At 64.2% G+C, this 20,163-nt stretch overlaps 1 protein-coding gene across 15 annotated transcripts in view; it reads right to left on the reverse strand.

The window, feature by feature from the left end:
- Window positions 1-20,163, reverse strand: part of SNED1 (sushi, nidogen and EGF like domains 1) — a 64,756-nt gene that overhangs the window by 26,958 nt on the left and 17,635 nt on the right. For 5 of the 15 annotated variants that reach the window (XR_016231310.1, XM_051839353.3, XM_051839363.3 and 2 more), the window contains exons 3-17: window positions 19,221-19,361; window positions 18,549-18,711; window positions 16,854-16,979; window positions 16,511-16,624; window positions 12,828-12,941; window positions 12,627-12,740; window positions 9,114-9,239; window positions 8,923-9,027; window positions 8,600-8,713; window positions 7,797-7,913; window positions 7,247-7,363; window positions 6,920-7,036; window positions 6,673-6,786; window positions 6,339-6,512; window positions 343-456 (exon numbers count right to left, since the gene is read on the reverse strand). Coding sequence is in view for 9 of the 15 variants with exons in the window: in XM_051839353.3 (XP_051695313.1) it covers window positions 343-456; window positions 6,339-6,512; window positions 6,673-6,786; window positions 6,920-7,036; window positions 7,247-7,363; window positions 7,797-7,913; window positions 8,600-8,713; window positions 8,923-9,027; window positions 9,114-9,239; window positions 12,627-12,740; window positions 12,828-12,941; window positions 16,511-16,624; window positions 16,854-16,979; window positions 18,549-18,711; window positions 19,221-19,361 (1,870 nt within the window). In the remaining 6 variants the exon portion in view is untranslated. Of the gene's footprint in view, window positions 1-342; window positions 457-1,861; window positions 2,919-3,575; window positions 6,217-6,338; window positions 6,513-6,672; window positions 6,787-6,919; window positions 7,037-7,246; window positions 7,364-7,796; window positions 7,914-8,599; window positions 8,714-8,922; window positions 9,028-9,113; window positions 9,240-12,626; window positions 12,741-12,827; window positions 12,942-16,510; window positions 16,625-16,853; window positions 16,980-18,548; window positions 18,712-19,220; window positions 19,362-20,163 lie in introns of those variants that run through there. The other 10 variants (XM_051839354.3, XM_051839356.3, XM_051839355.3 and 7 more) reach the window with 10 other exon arrangements.

Raw genomic sequence — 20,163 nt, forward strand, 5'->3', positions numbered from 1 at the left:
ACCCCCACCCCGGCCACTGCCATGCTGTAAGCCGCAAGGCTTCCCTAGACCACCACTGGACGCGGCTTCCAGCCATGTCCTCCTGGGGACCAGCCCCTCTGCCTCAGGGCGGTGAGCCTGCAAAGGCACGGGCGGGGGAGGGGGGCAAAGCCGCTGGCAGCACTGGGCCTGCAGTCAGAGGCTGGGACCAGGCTTCTCTGCCTAGCCCCCTCCACCTCCGAGCCAGAACCCTCAGTCCTGGACGTGAGAGCCTGCATGGGCTTGAGGGAGCAAGCACTGGGCAACCTGGCTGTCCAGGCGCGTGTCTGGGAGGGCGTGCCCAGTGTCCCCGGGTCACCTTACCCAGTTCGCAGTGGATGCCCTCGTACCCTCTGGTGCAGAGGCACAGGTAGCCGGCGATGCGGTCCTGGCAGGAGCCCCCGTGCAGGCACGGCTGGGACTGGCACTCGTCGATTTCTGAGACCAAGAACAAAGCGGTGTGTCTCTTACTAAGCCACATTGGGACGGGCACGCGAGCCGCACAGGAGTCTCCCGTGTCCACTCGGGACTTGGAGAAGCCGGAACCCAGGGCTGAGCCTCTGGAGGGGAGGGAGGGCAGCAGCGGTGCAGGGACGCCGTGGGAATTCACGGCACCGGCTCTGAGGCGGGCAGGAAGCCTCTGACAGCTGCGCTCGGCATTGTGGGGCCTGACAGCCATGTTTGCAGGGGTGCGTCTGGGGGCCGATCTTCAGTCTCAAAAGACTCAGCACAGGGTTATTCTAAACTGGGGCTGTGCTCCTGAACTTAGAGAGTAATTGCAGGAGAGTGGAATGCACCAAGTGTGAGGCTGACAGGGCCTGGCGCTCGCCTGCCCCTTCCCTGCGGGCACCTGCCCCACAGCGATTCCTTCGTCTCCTCACAAGCAGGGTTAAAAACGGAGCGAGCGGCTGAGCGACACAGGGCTTCATCCTGGCTGTGACGAGCCTTCCCGGACACGGCGGTGGGGGCTGGCTCAGTCCCCGTGAACGAGGGGCGCCCCGGGGTCTGCCACACGCACCTCCACTTGCTCAGGGGGCGGGGGGCAGGTTCTGGAATGTTTGCTACTACAGAACGTGCTGCTGTGTGCATTCTTCCTTTTTTTAAAAATTTTATTTGACAGGCAGAGTGGACAGTGAGAGAGAGAGACAGAGAGAAAGGTCTTCCTTCCGTTGGTTCACCCCCCAAATGGCCACCACGGCTGATGCTGCACCAGTCTGAAGCCAGGAGCCAGGAGCTTCCTCCTGGTCTCCTACGTGGGTGCAGGCACCCAAGCACCTGGGCCTTCCTCCACTGCCTTCCCACAGCAGAGAGCTGGCCTGGAAGAGGAGCAATCGGGACTAGAACCGGCGCCCATATGGGATGCCGGCGCTGCAGGTGGAGGATTAGCCAAGTGCGCCACGGCGCCGGCCCGTGCATTCTTCCTTGTGCACGTTTTCCTCAGGCTTCTGCCGGGAGTGTGGCTGCGGGACACAGGTTATCACGTGAGCGGCCGGCGCCCCTCAGTCGGGGGTCCAGAATGCCCAGGCCTGCCCGGCTGGAGGCACCTGTCGTGTGTCCATGTGTGCGCCCGAGGGCCGCCCACCCACGCGCTCCTCGCCGGCTGCGCGGCTTCCTCCCCTTCCGACTCACTGGAGCGCTTTGCCGGATCTTCGCCACTGCTGTGCCCGCCTGCTCCTAGTGCCAGCTTTTGTTTCCTCTTCTGCTTCACTGTGTCGGCGGTTAAGCTCCTGATGTTTGCGTGTTCTAATCCGTCCATGCATTTCTTTACAGAGCTTTCTATGGCTTAAGGAATCTTTCTCTCTCCCGAGGTCAGGAAGATATTCAGCTATATTTTCTGTTCACATTTTGTTTTTGTTTTTGTTTTTCTAAAGGAAAGAAGCCACGAACGTTGGTCCGTGAGGCAGTGGTCGCCGTGAGTGGTGAGAAGTGGGGCGAAGCTCCCGGGAATATTCCCTCGCTCCGGTTCTGGCTTTTACGTTTGCCTCTGAGACGGTCCCACGCGTTTGCACGTGCACCGTGTCTGATGCTGCGACACGGTCTGCTTCCCTCCGTTTCCTCGTCCCCGTGGAGACGCGGCTGGCTCTGCACGCCGTCCCCGCTCCCGGGCCTCTTCTCCCGCACTTTGTTCCCCTTCTGTCTCGTGGCCCCACCCGGGGACCCGGCAGGGCGGTGCAGGAACCAGTGAGACGTGGGCCTGGCCTTGTGCTGCCTGCCCTCGCCGGCGTCCTGGGGGCTGTGGGTGTTCTCGGACGCCCTTTATCCACTCCAGGAAGTCACCTCCTGCCCCGTGTACGCAGAGTCTGCGATAAGCGTGGAATCTGACGGCTGCCGTGTGTGCCGAGCGCCGACCTTCGATGCCGGGGCGGCCCGATCGTCCTCCGGACACAGCGCGGAGCGGCAGCGTGTCTGTCTGTGTTCGCCAGGACGGAGGTTTGCAATTTCCTGGCCTGACAGGCGTGCACGGGCCGCACCGCCCCTCCCACACGGGCGCGGGCGCAGTCGGCGGGGCACTGCAGCCATCGGCTCTTGGCAGTGTGGTGAAAGGCACCCTTGAAGTGGGGCGGTGCTCCCTCGTGCAGACTGTGTCAGCCGCGGCTCGTTTCTGGGGGTGGCGACGAGGCCGTGTAGACGGCCTTTGTTAAGTCTTCCTATGGACAGTGCGTCCACTCCTCCCGACTTCACCTCCCGGTGCCTCCGTCAGCTCAGCGGCACAGCCCGCATCCCAGGCCCGGGTTCAAGTCCCAGCTCCACTCCTGGTTCCAGCTTCCTGCTGAGGCAGACCCTCCCGGGGGGCAGCTCAAGGAGCTGGCTTCCTGGCCCTCGCGTGGCTGTCACCAGGCCCTTGTGGGCACTTGGTGAGTGAGCCAGTAGATGGGAATCCTCTCTGCCTCTGTCTCTGTCTTTGAAATCAACAAAATGAATAAAACTTTAGGGGCCAGCGTTGTGGTGTAGCAGGTAAAGCCGCCACCTGCAGCGCCACCACCCCATGTGGGCGCTGGTAGGGGTGGTGGCTGCTCTGCCTCTGATGCACCTCCCTGCTAATGCGCCTGGGAAAGCAGCAGAAGACGGCTCAGGAACGTGGTCCCTCACCACAAGGGAGACCTGGGTGGAACTTGTGGCTCCTGGCCTCAGCCTGGCCCAGGCCCAGCTGTTGTGGTCATGTGGAAGGTGAACCAACAGAGGAAGACCTCTCTCTGTCTCAACTCCGCTTTTCAAATAAATAAAATCTTTAAAAAAAAAAAAAAAGGTAAATGGGGCCAGCGCTGTGGCACAGTGGGTTAAAGCCCTGGCCTGAAGCACCGGCACCCCATATGGACACCGGTTCTAGTCCCGGCTGCTCCTCTTTCGATCCAGCTCTCTGCTGTGGCCTGGGAAAGCCGTGGAAGATGGCCCAAGTGCTTGGGCCCCTGCACCTGCATAGGAGACTCAGATGAAACTCCTGGCTCCTGGCTTCAGATCGGTGCAGCTCCAGCTGTTGCGGCCAGTTGGAGAGTGAACCATCAGATGGAAGACTCTCTCTCTCTCTCTCTCTCTCTCTCTGCCTCTCCTCTCTCTGTGTAACTCTTTCAAATAAATAAACCTTAAAAAAGAAAAGTAAAAAACTGAAATTTAGCAGTGTATCCTGTTGGCAGTAGTGACTGGCTTCTTGTGTGTGGCCCGGTGGACGAGTTAGCTCAGGCGCTCTCCCGGTCTTTCCTCTCCCGGCCAGTGGTTTGGCTCTAACTGCTCCGGGAGAAGCGGCTCAAAGCCCCCCAGGGTGAAGGCCCAGGGAGCCGGCGCGCGCCCCCAGCGTTGCTTCTGTGTGTGCAGGGGCTGGGTCAGAGCCGCTGCCTCGCGCGGGGAGCTAACCAGCTGCCTCTCAGCTCGGGCTCCGCACGGCCCGACCTGTGTCCGCCTGGTGCTGTTCCTGACACTGTTCTGAGACCGGGCGTCGTGCGTGGCAGAGTGTCTCAGACGGCAGGGCTTGTTCCGTGGGGCGCCCACGATGTTTCCCGCGGCGTCTGGGCCGCTTGTGCCTGCTGTATTTTTTCTACCATAATTCTTTCTAATCAGTATCTGTGGTGAGCTGTGCTGGAGGTGGGATGTTCTCACATTTTACCACGGGCTCTGCGGGCTCTGCAGCCCTTCACCGTGTCCGCGGCAGCAGTCCTGGGGATTAACACCCGGTGCTCCAGCGTCCACTCGTGGTCTTTTTGGCCTTCTCTCCTTTTTGGTTTAAAGATTTATTTATTTATTTATTTATTTTGAGAGGCAGAGTTACAGAGAGGGGGAGAGACAGAGACAGAGGTCTTCCATCCTCGGGTTCACTCCCCAGATGGCTGCAACAGCCGGACCTAGGTTGATCGAAGCCAGGAGCCAGGAGCTTCTTCCGGGCCTCCCACATGGGTGTGGAGGCCCAAGGACCTGGGCCATCTTCTACTGCTTTCCCAGGCCACAGCATGGAGCTGGATCGGAACTGGAGCAGCCGGGACTCAAACCAGTGCCCATATGGGGTGCCGGCCCGCAGGCAGAAGCTGAACCCCCCGGCCCCACCCTCCGCTGTTGTCGCCTGTTGTCTCAGTGTTGGCCCCTGCGCTGGCTTCTTTCTGGGGACTTCAAAGCGACCCTTCAGCTCACCGATCAGTGTTCATCTCTATCTGTTTCTAAACTCTGCTGTCTCAATTAGTACAGTTCCGGATCTTCTTTCCACTCGCATTTTTAATGATTTGCTGATCCTGTTTACAGGAGCAATGTCATGTTCACTTTTATTTGTCATTTTATACTGTTTCATATAAAATACTGTGATTGTTTTATATTGTAGCAGTGGATGTCGTCTGGACTTTAATTATCTTTTTTTTTTTTTCAGGTGGCTGTACTCCCCGCTGTCCTCTCTCTCTCTCTCACTCTCTCTCTCTCTGAGTGGCTGTACTCCCGCTGTCCTCTCTCTCTCTCTCTGAGTGGCTATACTCCCCGCTGTCCTCTCTCTCTCTCTCTGAGTGGCTGTCCTCTCTCTCTCTCTCTCTCTCTCTCTCTCTGAGTGGCTGTACTCCCGCTGTCCTCTCTCTCTCTCTCTGAGTGGCTATACTCCCCGCTGTCCTCTCTCTCTCTCTCTGAGTGGCTGTCCTCTCTCTCTCTCTCTCTCTCTCTCTCTCTGAGTGGCTGTACTCCCGCTGTCCTCTCTCTCTCTCTCTGAGTGGCTGTACTCCCGCTGTCCTCTCTCTCTCTCTCTGAGTGGCTATACTCCCCGCTGTCCTCTCTCTCTCTCTCTGAGTGGCTGTCCTCTCTCTCTCTCTCTCTCTCTCTCTCTCTGAGTGGCTGTACTCCCGCTGTCCTCTCTCTCTCTCTCTGAGTGGCTGTACTCCCGCTGTCCTCTCTCTCTCTCTCTGAGTGGCTGTACTCCCCGCTGTCCTCTCTCTCTCTCTCTCTCTCTCTCAGTGGCTGTCCTCTCTCTCTCTCTCTGTCTCTGAGTGGCTGTCCTCTCTCTCTCTCTCTCTCTGAGTGGCTGTACTCCCCGCTGTCCTCTCTCTCTCTCTCTCTGAGTGGCTGTACTCCCCGCTGTCCTCTCTCTCTCTCTCTCAGTGGCTGTCCTCTCTCTCTCTCTCTCTCAGTGGCTGTCCTCTCTCTCTCTCTCCCTCTCTCTGAGTGGCTGTACTCCCCGCTGTCCTCTCTCTCTCTCTCTCTCTCTCTCTCTCAGTGGCTGTCCTCTCTCTCTCCCTCTGTCTCTGAGTGGCTGTCCTCTCTCTCTCCCTCTGAGTGGCTGTCCTCTCTCTCTCTCTCTCTCTCTCTCTCTCAGTGGCTGTCCTCTCTCTCTCTCTCTGTCTCTGAGTGGCTGGTCCCAAGCTTTGGCTTAGCCAGTGCTCCTGCAGTTATGTTCCTGGCCCCACATCACCAGAGCTGTGACTGAAGGGGTCAGGACCCCAGCTGCTGGGCACAGATGGGTGGTGCTGAGGCCGTCTCTGGAGCTCCACTCTTCTGTGGCCGCGTTCTAATCTAGGTTCTGATCCCACAGGCCCTCCAGGGTCGTGGTGCGTGTGGGGTTTCCCGTTGTGACGTGGTTCTGATTCCGCACGTCCTCTGTGGCTGTCATGTGTGTGGGTTTCCTGTTCGGATTCTGCAGGTCTGGCTGCGGCCAGGGTAGGACGGGCCGTGAGCTTGGATCTGCCAGGACCCTGCCTTTGGGCTATTGCTTGGCCGTGGCTGCTTCACCTGCGGGGGGTCCTGTGGTGTTTGACCACCCTTGGGTTACTCTGAGGAAGACTCGCTAATGCCCAGAGCCCAGTCGGAGACTGAGGGACCCTGGTGTGGTCACCCACCCCGCCCCCAGGGACCCACAGAATCACCGAGGCACTGGGGAGGCTCACTCCAGACACCTTGCGGCTGGCAGACGCGGGTGAGGCTGGGGGCGCTCAGACTGTAGCCGCGGTCACAGGTGTACAAGGCCACCGAGCCCAGCCTGGTGCCGTTGAGACGCAGGGTCGCGTGCTTCACCTCGTCGGGGGGGCCGCAGTCCACCTCTGCAGGGCACAGCAGCCTGTCCCACACGGTGGGCACCCGTCCAGGCCCAGCACCACCCTCCCCAAGCAGAGGGTGCCTGCTCCTGGGGTCGGCCGTCCTGTAGCTTCCTCCTGGGCCCCGGTGCTGCCCAGCCCGCACGCTGGCCCCCGGACCTCTTACCCGCCTGGCACCGGCGCCCCGTGTACCCTGGCTGGCAGTGGCAGGAGAAGTCTGTGCCCAGGTCCCTGCAGGTGCCCCCGTTCACACATGGGCTCCGGAAGCAGGGGGAGGGGGCTGTGGAGACGAAGAGGGTCACAGTGGCTGCGTCTTCCTGGGGGCTTCCGGGCTGTTTGGGGCCCCAGCCCCCTGCACCAGCTCCGCCTCCACCCCTGCGGGGCCTGCGCCCGCCCTGGCCTGCCCACTCTACCTATCTCACAGTGCCTCCCGGAGAAGCCTGGGGGACAGTCGCACTTGTATTTGCCGATGTAGTGGAAGCAGGTGCCACCGTTGTGACACGGGCCAGAGGCGCACGAGTCTGGCTTCCCTGGAATCACAGGCAGCCAGCAGGGTCAGGGTCACGGCTCACGGCCCTCCCTGGTGCCTCCGCATCCCAGAGCTCGGGGCCCTCGTGGGAATGGTCCTGAGAAGCCACGTGCCGTGGTCGGGTTAGGGGTCGGGGTTCCGCCCCACTCCACCCAGGCTGATGGAGGCTCTGGCTCAGGGCCCCGCGACCCCCGGGGTGCTGGGGGCCCACCGATCTCACAGTGCCTCCCGGTGAAGCGGTAGGGGCAGCTGCACTGGTACTGGCCGCCTGCCTCCTTGCACGTGCCCCCATTCCGGCAGGGCCCCGAGCTGCACAGGTGTGGCCGGGCTGTGTGGAAGCAGACAGAGGCGGTGAGCGGGGTGCACGTCTTCTCGGTCCCTGGGCCTGCGGTCACCAGGGGCAGCTGGGGCACTGCTTCAGAGCGCAGGAAGGCACAGCGCTGCTGGGCCGGGGCCTGCTCCCGGGCACGGGACGGGCCCTGGCGACGCTCCCCGCCCCGTCAGGTTTCACAAGGCCCGCGTTCAGCACCGTGACTCCATCTGGAAAAAGCTGAGCAGGAAATGGAACCTCCAGGGAGGCAAGCAGTGGCAAAAGCAGCAGCGAAAGTGGGAGGAGCTAGGACCAGCGAGCAGCCAACTGCGCGTCAGGCCAGGCCGGGCCAGGGAGACGGCCAGCGGAAGCGAAGAGCCGAGAGCGTGAGTGAGAGGGCGTGCAGGGCGCCCACCCCGCGCCACGCCCTCCCCCGCAGGTGCCCGCCTGCCTTTCTCGCAGTGGCGGCCGTGGAACCCTCGCGGGCACTCGCACGTGTAGGAGTCCTCGTGGGCGTGGCAGGAGCCTCCGTTGAAGCAGGGGTCCGAGTCGCAGGGGGACGGCAGGGCTGGGGGCAGAGGGCGGGCCTGCAGCAGGTGCCACGCCCCAGCGCACCACCAGGGCCACCTGACTTGGGTCCCCCCGGGCTTGAGTCCTCGCGGGGGCAAGGAAGCCGCTTCCCGGGGTTGCCTGATTCTGACTTCACCAGAAAGCGCGGCCCGGGACGAGGCGGCACTGGGCGGGTCGCACTGGGCAGGTCTGGCACGGCCCGCAACGAAGCGGCACTGGGCGGGTCTAGTAGCCTGCTCTACCTGGCGCAGCACCGCCACTGTAAGCATCACCGGTGTGCAGGTGACTGCCCCCCTGTGCCCCGGGTCAATACCATGTACGGGGCCTCCCCCCGCGTGCACGGTATGTGGGGGCCTCGCCCCGTGTGCACGGCGTGTGGGGGCCTCCCCCCGCGTGCACGGTATGTGGGGGCCTCGTCCCGTGTGCACGGTGTGTGGGGGCCTCATCCCGTGTGCACGGAGTGTGGGGGCCTCCCGCCGTGTGCACGGCGTGTGGGGGCCTCTTCCCGCATGCACGGTGTGTGCCTGTCATAGTGCTTTCCCCCGCCGGCCTCGGGAGTGGAGCGGGAGCCGTCAGGCGAGGCTGTGGGGAGAGGCCCCGGCAGGCGCCTGCTTGCTCAGACGACTGCCCCCACCTCGCCCACTGCTCGCTCTGCACACGGGGCCTGCGTGCCGGCTCACTCACGGTGGCTGACGTTGTGGTCGGTGTGGCAGACACAGAGGTAGGTGCCGCCGTACTCCATGCAGTAGCCGCCGTCCGGGCACTGGGTGTTCACGTTGCAGGGCGTGGCTGTGACTTCTGCAGACAAAGGAAGGTGGCGCCGCTGAGCCCAGTCTCCTGAACACTGTGTGAAACCAGCTACAGGCAGGTGTGGGCGTGGCCCGGCCCTGCGCGGAAGGCGTGGGCTGGAAACATCAGTGAATTTGCTGCTTCCTCCTGGTCCCAGCCCCAAGCCACGCGTCCTGCCTGGTTATGGGGGTGCCCTCTCCACTGGCCCTGGCACCTACCAAACTCACAGAGGAGCCCGAAGAACCCCGGGGGGCACTGGCAGAGGGTGGCGTTGGCGCCCAGGCACTGGCCTCCGTTGCGACACTCACAGTCCTCAGGGGTGCCTGCCACAAAGAGAGGTGTGTGGGGCCTCCTGGGGCACTGCCAGGGGCCCCCGCCACCCCAGCTCACAGCCCCCGCTGCCACGCACCTTCCCTGCAGTGCGGCCCCACGAAGCCCTGGGGACACGCGCACACATAGCCCTGCTCCGCACTCACGCAGGTGCCCCCGTTCTGGCAGGGGGCCGAGAGGCAGGCGTCAGGCACCGGGCGGCTTCCTGTGAGGACGGCAGGGGTCAGCAGCGCCCGTGCAGCGCCGGGGCTTCACCTCCGTCTCGGCCAAGTGCGCCTGGAGCCAGATGCTGCTTTCCTGCGGCCCTGCAGCTCAGCTCAGCACCTCCTGCGCCCCTTGGGGTGAGAGGAACGGGGCCCCCGGGGTGCGCCCAGGGCTCACTCCTGACCCAGCATTCCGGGGTCAAATGCCCGGGGCTGCTCAGTTACCTGTCCGTGGCTGACCTCTGGTCTCGTGGTGCCGTGGTTGGAAAACACAGCTTCAAATGTCCTGAGCCCAAGTACAGCCTGGCGTGGTGAGGCCGTGAGCCCTCGAGGAGGGCAAGGGCGGCCTGAGTGGCAGAGGCCAGGCCACGCCCCCGGGGCCTCCCTGCCTCCCTGGGCCTCTGTCCGCCTCGGCCCGTCTCTGTCTCTGAGCCACGTCAGCAGGTGCGCTGGTGGGTGCTGCCGCGTCCTCCCCGTGACCTGAGCACCACAGGCCCTGCCTCACCCGCAAGTATAATCTCCGTCGCATCAGCAGAGCCCCTCCAGCCCCTCAAGTCTGCCGACTTAGCACTTTTTTTTTTTTTTTTTTTGACAGGCAGAGTGGACAGTGAGAGAGAGAGACAGAGAGAAAGGTCTTCCTTTTGCCGTTGGTTCACCCTCCAATGGCTGCCGCGGCCGGCATGCTGCAGCCGGCGCGCCGCGCTGATCCGATGGCAGGAGCCAGGTGCTTCTCCTGGTCTCCCATGGGGTGCAGGGCCTGAGCACTTGGGCCATCCTCCACTGCACTCCCTGGCCACAGCAGAAAGCTGGCCTGGAAGAGGGGCAACCGGGACAGAATCCGGCACCCCGACCGGGACTAGAACCTGGTGTGCTGGTGCCGCAGGCGGAGGATTAGCCTAGTGAGTCGCGGCGCCGGCTGACTTAGCACTTTAACAAACGTTTAAAACCTACTTATTTATTTGAAAGGCAGAGATACAGAAGGGGGGAGGGGGGAGGGAGAGAGGGAGGGGGGAGAGAGAGAGAGAGGCTTGCATCCGCTGGTTCACTCCCCAAATGCTCACAATGGCCAGGGCTGGGCCAGGCTGAAGCCAGGAGCCGGGAGCTTGTTCTGGGTCTCCCTCGTGGGAGCAGGGCCCAGCTGGGACCGTCTTCCACTGCTGTCCCAGGCCATTCGTGGGGAGCTGGATGGGAAGTGGAGCAGCCGGGACTTGAACCGGCGCCCATGTGGGATGCTGGTGCCACAGCACCGGCCCCCAAATCCTCCTCAACCCTCGGATCTTGGCAGTTTGCCCGCGATCTGGGTCCGAGTCCTCTCGCGTGGAGGAGTCTGGCTGCCGCCCCTACGCACCTGCCCGGTGCCCCCCCTCCCACTTTGCTGCCTGGCGCGGGCGTGCTGGTGCCGCCGCCGCGCCTTCCTCACACCGAACGGCCTTGGTTTCTCGTCGGGCTGTCTGGCCTGGCCTTCTGCGGCGTCTGACCTGCCACTCCCAGGGCACACGCGTGTGTCACGCCTGTAAGTTCTTTTCCAGCAGGCTTCCCCGTCCCATGTTCTCCCGGTGGTCCTGTACACTGAGCGCATCGGTGGCGGGGGAGCAAACCCCGCGCCTGCGGACTCTGCCCTCTGTCCCTTCCGGCGCCTGTGCCTCTGCTCCGCCGTGGCTTAGCGCTTTGTCTACAGCGGATTCTGGGTCCGGTCTGTGACACGCCCAGTGCACTGCTGCTACAGCATGTGGGGTCTGCCGTGTCGCCCGCTTAGCCCTGCGGCGTACCTGACCCAGCGCCACTTCCTTTTCACATTTGCTCTGTGGTCCAGACCAGTGTTGTTCAGCAGGGACCTGACCAGCTCTGGAAGGCTGGCTTCCTGGGAACTCCGCCCACCGTCGGCCCTGGGAGCACCCAGCCCCTCACACTGACTGCCGGGAGAGGCCCGGGGAGCACCCAGCCCCTCACACTGACTGCCGGGAGCAGCCCTGGGAGCACCCAGCCCTCCACACTGACTGCCGGGAGCAGCCCGGGGAGCACCCAGCCCCTCACTCTGACTGCCGGGAGCAGCCCTGGGAGCACCCAGCCCCTCACACTGACCGCCGGGAGCAGCCCTGGGGGCACCCAGCCCCTCACACTGACTGCCGGGAGCAGCCCTGGGGGCACCCAGCCCTCCACACTGACTGCCGGGAGCAGCCCGGGGAGCACCCAGCCCCTCACTCTGACTGCCGGGAGCAGCCCTGGGGGCACCCAGCCCCTCACACTGACTGCCGGGAGCAGCCCTGGGAGCACCCAGCCCCTCCACGCTGGCCGCCTGGAGCAGGTGTCCCAGTCCTGAGCTCTCAGAGCGGCTCGGCTCCCTGGTGTCCAGGGCTCTTCCCCACCACGTGATTTCACCCCGCCCGGGTCGCACAGGGCCTCCCTTGGTCACACCGGGGCCCTTGTCCCCATGTCGGGAGGGCCCTGCTCTCTGCTGCTGTGCCCAGCGGAACTTGACTCTGTCAACTCCGAGGGACAGCTGCACCCTGTCCCGCCGCCCGCACAGGGCCTGGAGCCCTCCTCTCAGGGACAGCCGCCCGTGCTGGCCGACGGCTGACGGCAGGGGCTTCGGAGACTCTGCCTGCTTTGACGCTGTTGGCAGCACAAGAAATTCCTGAAGCTGTCAATTCTTCTTGGCCAGAAGCGAAAGCCCGGACCCTCTTCCTTTGAAATCCGGTTCTTGGCCAACTTCCCGCAGATGTGGCCGGGCCGTCGGTGTCTCCCGCAGGAGCCCGGAGCAGGAGCGGCGTGGGCTCTGCGTCCTGGGACTCGCCCGCCTGCATTACTGCTCTGCACAACGCGCCTGCTTTCTGGGCGGGGCTCTGCAGGGGCCCCCTGGCAAGGCGCCCTGGCCCTGCCACCTGACTCAGGCGCAGGATGTCGCAGGCTCACAGCTCAGAGGGGTCCGTCGTCAGCATCTCCCTGGGGAGAAGCCGTTCCCACTGGGTCCAAAGCCCCCTGACACTAAAGCGCCCACGTGACTGCCTACTGCGGGCGGAGTCTCCAAGAGATCTCAGGACCTCCGTGTGTGGGGAGGCATGGGAACCTTGTCCTCTGTCCCTGCCCAGCCTGGGAGCCCCGCCCTCTGTCCCTGCCCAGCCTGGGAGCCCCGCCCTCTGTCCCTGCCCAGCCTGGGAACCCCGCCCTCTGTCCCTGCCCAGCCTGGGAGCCCCGCCCTCTGTCCCTGCCCAGCCTGGGAGCCCCGCCCTCTGTCCCTGCCCAGCCTGGGAGCCCCGCCCTCTGTCCCTGCCCAGCCTGGGAACCCCGCCCTCTGTCCCTGCCCAGCCTGGGAACCCCGCCCTCTGTCCCTGCCCAGCCTGGGAGCCCCGCCCTCTGTCCCTGCCCGGCCCCGCCTCCAGGGCACTTACCTGTCTCACAGTGGGGTCCCTCGAAGGGCTCTGGGCACACACAGCTGTAGCCCCCGGCCAGGTCCACACAGGAGCCTCCGTTCAGGCATGGGGCGGAACTGCATTCGTCCACGTCTGGGGGCGGCAGAGGCGGGGGCTTGGCCAGCCTGCACCTGGCACTCGGCTGGGGCGAGAGCCCCTCACCCTGGGAGAGCCGCTCACCCGTCTCGCAGGCGGCGCCCGTGTAGCCGGCCGGGCACACACACGCCGCGGAGCCTCCTTCCTCCCGGCACTGTCCCCCGTGCTGACACTCCGCATCCTCACATGGCGATCGGGCTGCAGGCAGAGAGGAGCGGACTGGGCGCTCGCCTGCCCCGTGGCAGCTCCCCCCACAGCGCGCGCGCCAGGCTGGGAGCTGGGCTGGCCAGGGCAGCCCTGTGGCCACTCCACCTGGACTGGGTCTGGGGTCAGCAGGCCTGGGGAAGGGAGGAGGCGTGGGCGCTCCCGTGAGCTGTGAAGGGGAGCTCCACGCAGGATGGGGAGCAGTTGGTACAGGGACCACCTGTGCCCGGGGCCCTGGCCGGCCAGAGTGGGGTGGGCAGGGCCCCTTGACCTGCCCCTGGCCCTCCCTGATCCTGGGGCAGCCAGGAGGAGGGGGAGGGGACATGCCGCCTCCCCCCAGCCACATCACCTGTTTTGCCGTCAGCTCCTTCCAAAACCACCTCAACACAGGGAGCAGGCAGGCAGTGGGGGCCCCGCTCCTTGGCACAGGAAGGAGGGGGTGGTCCCGGGACCCCCAGGAGGTGTGGCAGCGCTGCCCTCTGCCTGACCTGCTCCAGGGTGCGTTCTGTGGGGCCCTGGGGCCTGCACACCCACGCCTGGACACTGCGGGCTCCTGACACACACAGCAGGTGGCCACGGCTGCACCTGAGGGAGTCAGGGCCACCCACGCGGCAAACAGGCTGCAGAACCAGGGCCGCGTCGGCTCCAGGCCTTCTTGGGGGTCACCCTTGGCTGTACTCTGGAACTGGGGCCCTCTGGGAGGCTCCGCCCAACCCAAGTGGTGGCCCTCCAAGGCCATGCTCAGGGTCTCCCACACAGGCCCCACAGGGCTCTTGCCAAGAGGGGGAGAAGACCCTGGGCCCCTGTTTTTCACGGCTGGGAAACCCTATCCCGGCCCTCGTGCGGAGAACTCGTGGGAGAGCTAGGTGGGAGCTGGTGGCCGAGGACAGGCCCCTGTGTGTGGGCTGTGCCCAGCCCTGCTGTCTGTGGCAGGGACCGGGCAAGACCACGCCCCCGAGCCTGCACTGGACAGCTGAGGGGTCCCTGTGGTGACCTCAGCTGAGAGCTTTCACACACACGCCAGCCCACCCTGCCAGCTGGAAGTTCTGCCAGCTCTCCCCACGCTTCCCTGTGGCATTTTACTCCACCATATTTCACGTACAAAGCTCATGCAGGCATTGAACTAAGGTTCCCTCCCGTGGAGACAGTGTGCAGTGCAGCACTCGCCGTGGCCAGCAGCCTCTGAAAGGAGTGGCTTTCGTGGCCTGAGCCATCCACTGGTCACCCTCAGATGATCCACTGGCGCCTGCCAGTCTTTGCTGTGATTGGCACAGGCCATGCCGCGCCCCTGGGGAAGCAGGTCTGGACGAGGGGGCCCTGAGTCTACCTTTCTTCTCCAGGGGGCGCTAACGGCAGATAGCGGGCGTCCCAATCTGAGGGCAGTGGCTTCGAGAGAGCTGGGCTCTTAGCTTCAGAGCCAGGTCTGGGAAGGTGAGTGGGGAGCGCCGTGGACGTGGTTCTCGGCACCGTGGATGTGGTTCTCGGCACCACGGCTGGCACAGGGATGATAGGCTGGGAGCCACCAACCTATTGATCAGCCATGGGACTGAGAATAGAACTGGAGAGGAAGCCAGGGAGGTGTGTGTGTGTGGACATGTGTGTGTGTGAGGACACATGTGTGCTAGGACATGGGTGTATGTGGACACATGTATGTGAAGACATGGTGTGTGTGAGGACGTGTGTGTGTGAGGGAGGACACGTGTGTGTGTGAGGGAGGACACGTGTGTGTGTGGGAGGGAGAACATGATGTGTGTGGACACATGCATGTGTGAGGAAAGACACACATGTGTTGGGGGAGAAGACACGGATGTGTGAGGACACGTGTGTGTGAGGGAGGACACGTGTGTGTGGGGACACGTGTGTGTAAGGGAAAACACGGATGTGTGTGTGAGGGAGGACACGTGTGTGTGTGAGGGAGGACATGTGTGTGAGGAAAGACACAGATGTGTGTGTGAGGGGGAAGACACGGATGTGTGAGGACATGTGTGTGTGAGGGAGGACACAGATGTGTGTGTGTGAGGGAGGACACATGTGTGTGTGTGTGTGTGGGAGGAAGGACATGATGCATGTGGACACGTGTGTGTGTGGGAGGGAAGACACAGATGTGTGTGTGAGGGAGGACATGGATGTGTGTGAGAACATGTGTGTGAGGGAGGACACATGTGTGTGTGTGAGGGAGGACATGATGTGTGTGGACACATGTGTGAGGGAAGACACGGATGTGTGTGTGAGGGAGGACATGTGTGTGTGGGGGGAGGGAGGACATGATGTGTGGACACATGTGTGTGTGAGGGAAGACATGGATGTGTGTGTGAGGGAGGACATGTGTGTGGGGGGGAGGGAGGACATGATGTGTGTGGACACGTGTGTGTGTGAGGGAAGACACGGATGTGTGTGTGAGGGAGGACATGTGTGTGTGTGGGGGAGGGAGGACATGATGTGTGTGGACATGTGTGTGTGAGGGAAGACACGGATGTGTGTGTGAGAATATGTGTGTGAGGGAGGACACTGTGTGTGGGGGAGGGAGGACACATGTGTGTGCGTGGGAGGGAGGACATGATGTATGTGTGGACACATGTGTGTGAGGGAAGACACGGATGTGTGAGGACATGTGTGTGATGGAGCACACGTGTGTGTGGGCAGAGGGAGGACACAGAAGTGCAGGGAAAGCTGTGAAGACTGAGGGGCTCTCCCAGGCTGCAGCATGGGGTCTGCACTGCCAGCCACCCCGGCTCGCGGCAGTGAGTCTGATCCCGGCAGCCGGGTTCCTGCACAGCAGCACCCGGCCCTCCACCACGGGTGCTGCCCCTAACCACGTGAGCCCACGGGACCGAGCACAGGTGCAGCTCACGCCAGCTCCGGCTCTGTCACCTGTTGTCTTTCTGTTTGCTGTGAACTTGAGCTGTTCTTCATCCTCTAATTTCCAGAGAACTTGAAAATGTAACTGAGGCTCCCCATGAACACTGTGTGTGTGCAAGCACGCCAACACTGTGGAGCTGGCTGTGCCGGGGAGGGCGGGCAGCCAAGCCCAGGAGCAGCCGGGTCGGGCACAGGCAGATGGGGGATGGTGCCCCTCCTGTGCCCGCATGAACCCATCTGTCCCCAGCAGCACCCACGCTCCTACGCGGCCCCTGCTGCACCTCTGACCCTGACCCTGGCTGTGGTGGAATGAGAAGGCCATGCCAAGATGGCCGCTGACAACAGGCTGTGATTGGTTAGGGCATAGACCGCCCTTTGACTGGATTGGCTGCCTCGGCTATATAAGCTGCTGTACCAACTGAAATAAACGAGTCTGCGGGCTGCTGGCCTCAGGCCTGCTTTCACCGATTCCCGGGGTCTGTGTGGTGACTCCGTGCTTCTTGCCCCCACCACGCTCCTCCTCTCAGAACGAATCCACCTCAACACCTGGCCTGTTCCCAAGCTGCGTCCCTGGTCCAGGCACCACCTGGGCTCCTGTGCCCCCACCACTGTGGACAGGCTCTGGGGCTGTCCTGGACCTCACCCTGGCCCAGCTGTGCATCCGGCCATCCTGTCCCATTAGGGCCCAGGTGAGTCCCTCTTACCTGTCTCACAGGTGAGCCCCCCGAAGCCAGCCGGGCACTGGCAGCTGAAGCTGTTGACCCCGTGGGTGCAGGTCCCGCCGTTCTGACACGGGTGGGAAGCACACTCGTTCACATCTGAAAAGGGCGGGCTGGGGCCTCAGTGGAGGACACCAGGCTCCAGGACATGCCAGGAGCTTGGGGGCGAGGTGGGGTGGGGGACAGATGGGGCAGCCAGGGGTGGCAGCCTCACCCACCCAGCATGTCCCCCACGCCCCAGGGACAGGACCCCTCAGGACCCCTGGCTGCCCCTGCGGTACCCCTCCCGTCCCTGGGCGCCCTGGCCCAGTCCCTGGCCGGCACTCACCCAGGTGGCACCTCCGCCCGGTGAAGCCTGCGAGGCAGGAGCAGGTGTAGGAGGGGTTTCCCGTGACACAGTCATCGATGCACCTGCCACCATTGAGGCACGGGCGCAGGGTGAGGCACACGGAGGCTGCGGACAGGAAGGGGCCGGGACTCACTCCCACCTCCCGGACTCGGCAGGACAGCCACTAGAAACGGCCACGTCTCCCTCCCTGCCTGGCCCCAAGGCTGTGCCTGGTGACCACAGCTGGTGCACAGCGGCCACAGGTCTCCAGGTGGAGCCGGGCAGGACTGCGCGGGTTTCCTGGTGACAGTGACCTAAGCTTTGCTCCTGGCCCCGAGCCACCGACACTCACAATGCCCTCGTACCCCCTTACCAGGGCTGGGGAACCATTTTTCTGCTGAGGGCCCCTGGGGTATTTATCACAGTGTTGGGGGCCATACCAAATTCTCACCTTACAAATCAGCCTGCTACGGATCTCCTGGATTCAGCTGCCCCCTCCCTCGGCAGGGCCACAGTGAGTGATTTCACGGGCCTCACACGTTCCCCACCCCGCATCCCAGACCTGCCACGGACACTTCTGGAACTGCGGCTAGCTCCTGGTTCCCTTGGCGTGAGATGAGAGGCGGGCACCCAGCTGTCCATCAGCGCCCCTCAGCCTGCCAGCCAGCTCAGCCTCACAAGGTCAGGCAAGTGGGCTGCCTGGCTCCTGGGAGCATGAGGCTTCTGAAATGCGTGGCCCTAAGTGTCCCAAGGACTCGGGTGGCCTGACCCTGGGAAGGCCCAGGGGACAGCCCTGATTCTGCCCACTCAGCTGCACCATCCCTGTCTGCCTGAGGCTTGCCAGCCTGTGGCAGGCAGTGTCTGTGGCACCCCACTTTCTCGGGAGCGAGACCCCCACGCACTCCCTGCAGGCGTGAGCTGGCCCTCCCTTCTGAGCCAAGGTGGGGCCCTGGAGGCCTTTGCATGCGTGAACACACGGGGCTTCCTCCCCCTCCTCTCAGGGGCCGGACAGTGGCGAGAAGCCTCCACACGGGGATCAGGGCTGGCGGGACCCTCTCCCGCGGGCTCCAGGCTCCCAGCCCCACCTGCACCTTGTGCCTCAGCCACGTGGCGACCTCGGTGCCGCCGGCAGGTGCAGCAGACCACCGGCTGGAGCACGAAGCTGGCCAGGTGAGCCCACAGCCCATGGCGGTCCGCAGGCTGCCCTGCAGCACGCGTCCCCTCCCCACGCGCCGGCTGCCCTCCCTCCCCTAACCCCGTGGCGCGTGCCCATCTAGAGCCCCTCTTCCCCCTCATCCCAGAAGCACGTGTTGGCTGTTGGGGACTCACGGTCGGGGAAAAGCGGCCCCCAGGGGCAAGAGGGGGACTCTGCTGCTCTCCTGGGGGCCCCAGGCTGGGCGGGGCTGGGGGGCCCGCGCCCCCGTCCCCACAGGCGCACAGATATCCCCTCACCCCGGCTGCTCGTGTGCACTGGGCCGGAAGGACCCCTGGGTTTGTCAAACACCAAAGTCTGGAAGCTAAGAGCCTGCTCACAGTGGTCCTGGGGAGTCGCAGGAGGCTGCCTCGCGCCCCGGCCCTGGGCCAGGCAGGAGGACGCGGCGGGCATGCGCGGCGCCCCTGCCCCTCCCCAGCTCCCCGCAGGGCACCCCATCCCGCTCAGCCCCGCGCGCATGCGCACCCGCTCGGGCCTCTTACTTGTATGGCCGCAGCCCCCCACGCGCACCTGGGCATCATCGATTCTGAACGCCCAGCGCCCGGGCACGCCCACGTTGGTGGTGGTCTCCACCTCGGCCATGTCCGCTGTGCGAGAGCCCGGGATGCTGAAGTAGCGCCGCCCATCGCCTGCGTTGAAGCCGGCCTGCGGCGGGGGGCGGGGTGGGGGAGAAGGCGGGGACAGTGCGGGCTGGGCTGGGCTGCGGTTTTCCGCCCGGCCCAATGCATGGGACAGGGCCTGGCAGCCCTGGGGGAGGTGCGGAGGCCTCCACGGGGCCCTGCGGGGGCCACCCACCTCCCAGCAGGGCTCTGACCTCAGCCAGTGGCCCCTTTCGCACCTGCTCATCCCGGCATGGCAGGGGCCCCATTCAGGAGGGGAGTGGGCCTGGCCTAGAGGGTCGGTGCCTGCAGAGAGCTGCACCCCAGGGGCCTGGGCACCAAGTCCCTGGCTTTCTTGCCGGCCACGGCTCCAGGGGCCACTGGCCAGGCCAGACCCCAGGCAGCCGTGCACACAGAACCACTGGGCGATGAGCGGCTTGGGGACACCCTGTCACTGTGGGCTCCTTGCTGGCCTCTGCCTGGGTGTCTGGACTGGAGGGGTGTCTGCCTGTAGTGGGGAGCAAGGCCCCAAGGGGACCAGCCCGCACCTCTTACCTGGGCCGCAATGCCTCCCAAGCCGTTGGCGTCGCCCCCGCTGCTGGCGTGCGTGCCGGTGGTCCACGTGATGGACTCATAGTTGAAGATGGTGAAGGACAACTTGCCGTCGGTGATGAGCACCGTCTGGAAGGTGTTCACCTGCAGGGTGGGGCTGGGTGGGTGTGTGCTCCTGTAGGGGAGGGGCTGGGTAGGGCGTGGGCACCTGGGGGAAGGGGCTAGGTGGGCGTGTGCAGTTGTGGGGGAGGGGCTAGGTGGGTGTGTGCATGAACAAACTGAACTGTGAAGGGGGAAAGGTAAAAAGGAAGCTGGGGGGGTGGGGCGAGTGGAGCCGCCTGGGCCCGGCCTCGGGGCGAGCAGGAGGCCGAGAAAGGACCAACTCCCAGCCCTGAAAGTAAATCCTGGGTCCAGGGCGGCTTTAAACGCAGACGGTGAGAGGCCCGCGGGAGCTGGCGTGAGGACCGGCGCTCCGTGTGTGCCTGGGCTGCTCTGGGGACGGCGGCCCCAGCGCTTACCAGGTAAATGCAGATGAAGCTGCATCCTGAGAAAAAGGCCAGAAGTGCCGCAGGGGAACAGGTACAGGGACTGGAAGGGCTCAAGGTGGCTGCCTACGGCTGCCTATGGCTGGCCATGGCTGCCTACGGCTGGCTACGGCTGGCCACGGCTGGCCACGGCTGGCTATGGCTGGCTACGGCTGGCTACAGCTGGCCATGGCTGGCTATGGCTGGCTACGGCTGGCTACATCTGGCAGGGGCCAGGACTCCCCCTGGCTGTGGGGAGAAGCTTGGGAGTAGGGGCACAGGAGGAGGTCAGCGCAGTGAGCTGGGCTGTAGGGGACCCCATGTTGGGGCGGCACTGCCCTCCCTGCCAGGGTGGGGCCCTGGGTGAGGCAGCACTGGGTGCACAGTGCCACCTCGGCCCCTGGTCCTGCTGCTGCCCACGC

Source organism: Oryctolagus cuniculus, chromosome 3, assembly GCF_051225735.1.
Source record: "Oryctolagus cuniculus isolate XC-2025 breed Fujian yellow rabbit chromosome 3, ASM5122573v1, whole genome shotgun sequence".
In the NCBI taxonomy this organism is placed as follows: Eukaryota; Metazoa; Chordata; class Mammalia; order Lagomorpha; family Leporidae; genus Oryctolagus; species Oryctolagus cuniculus.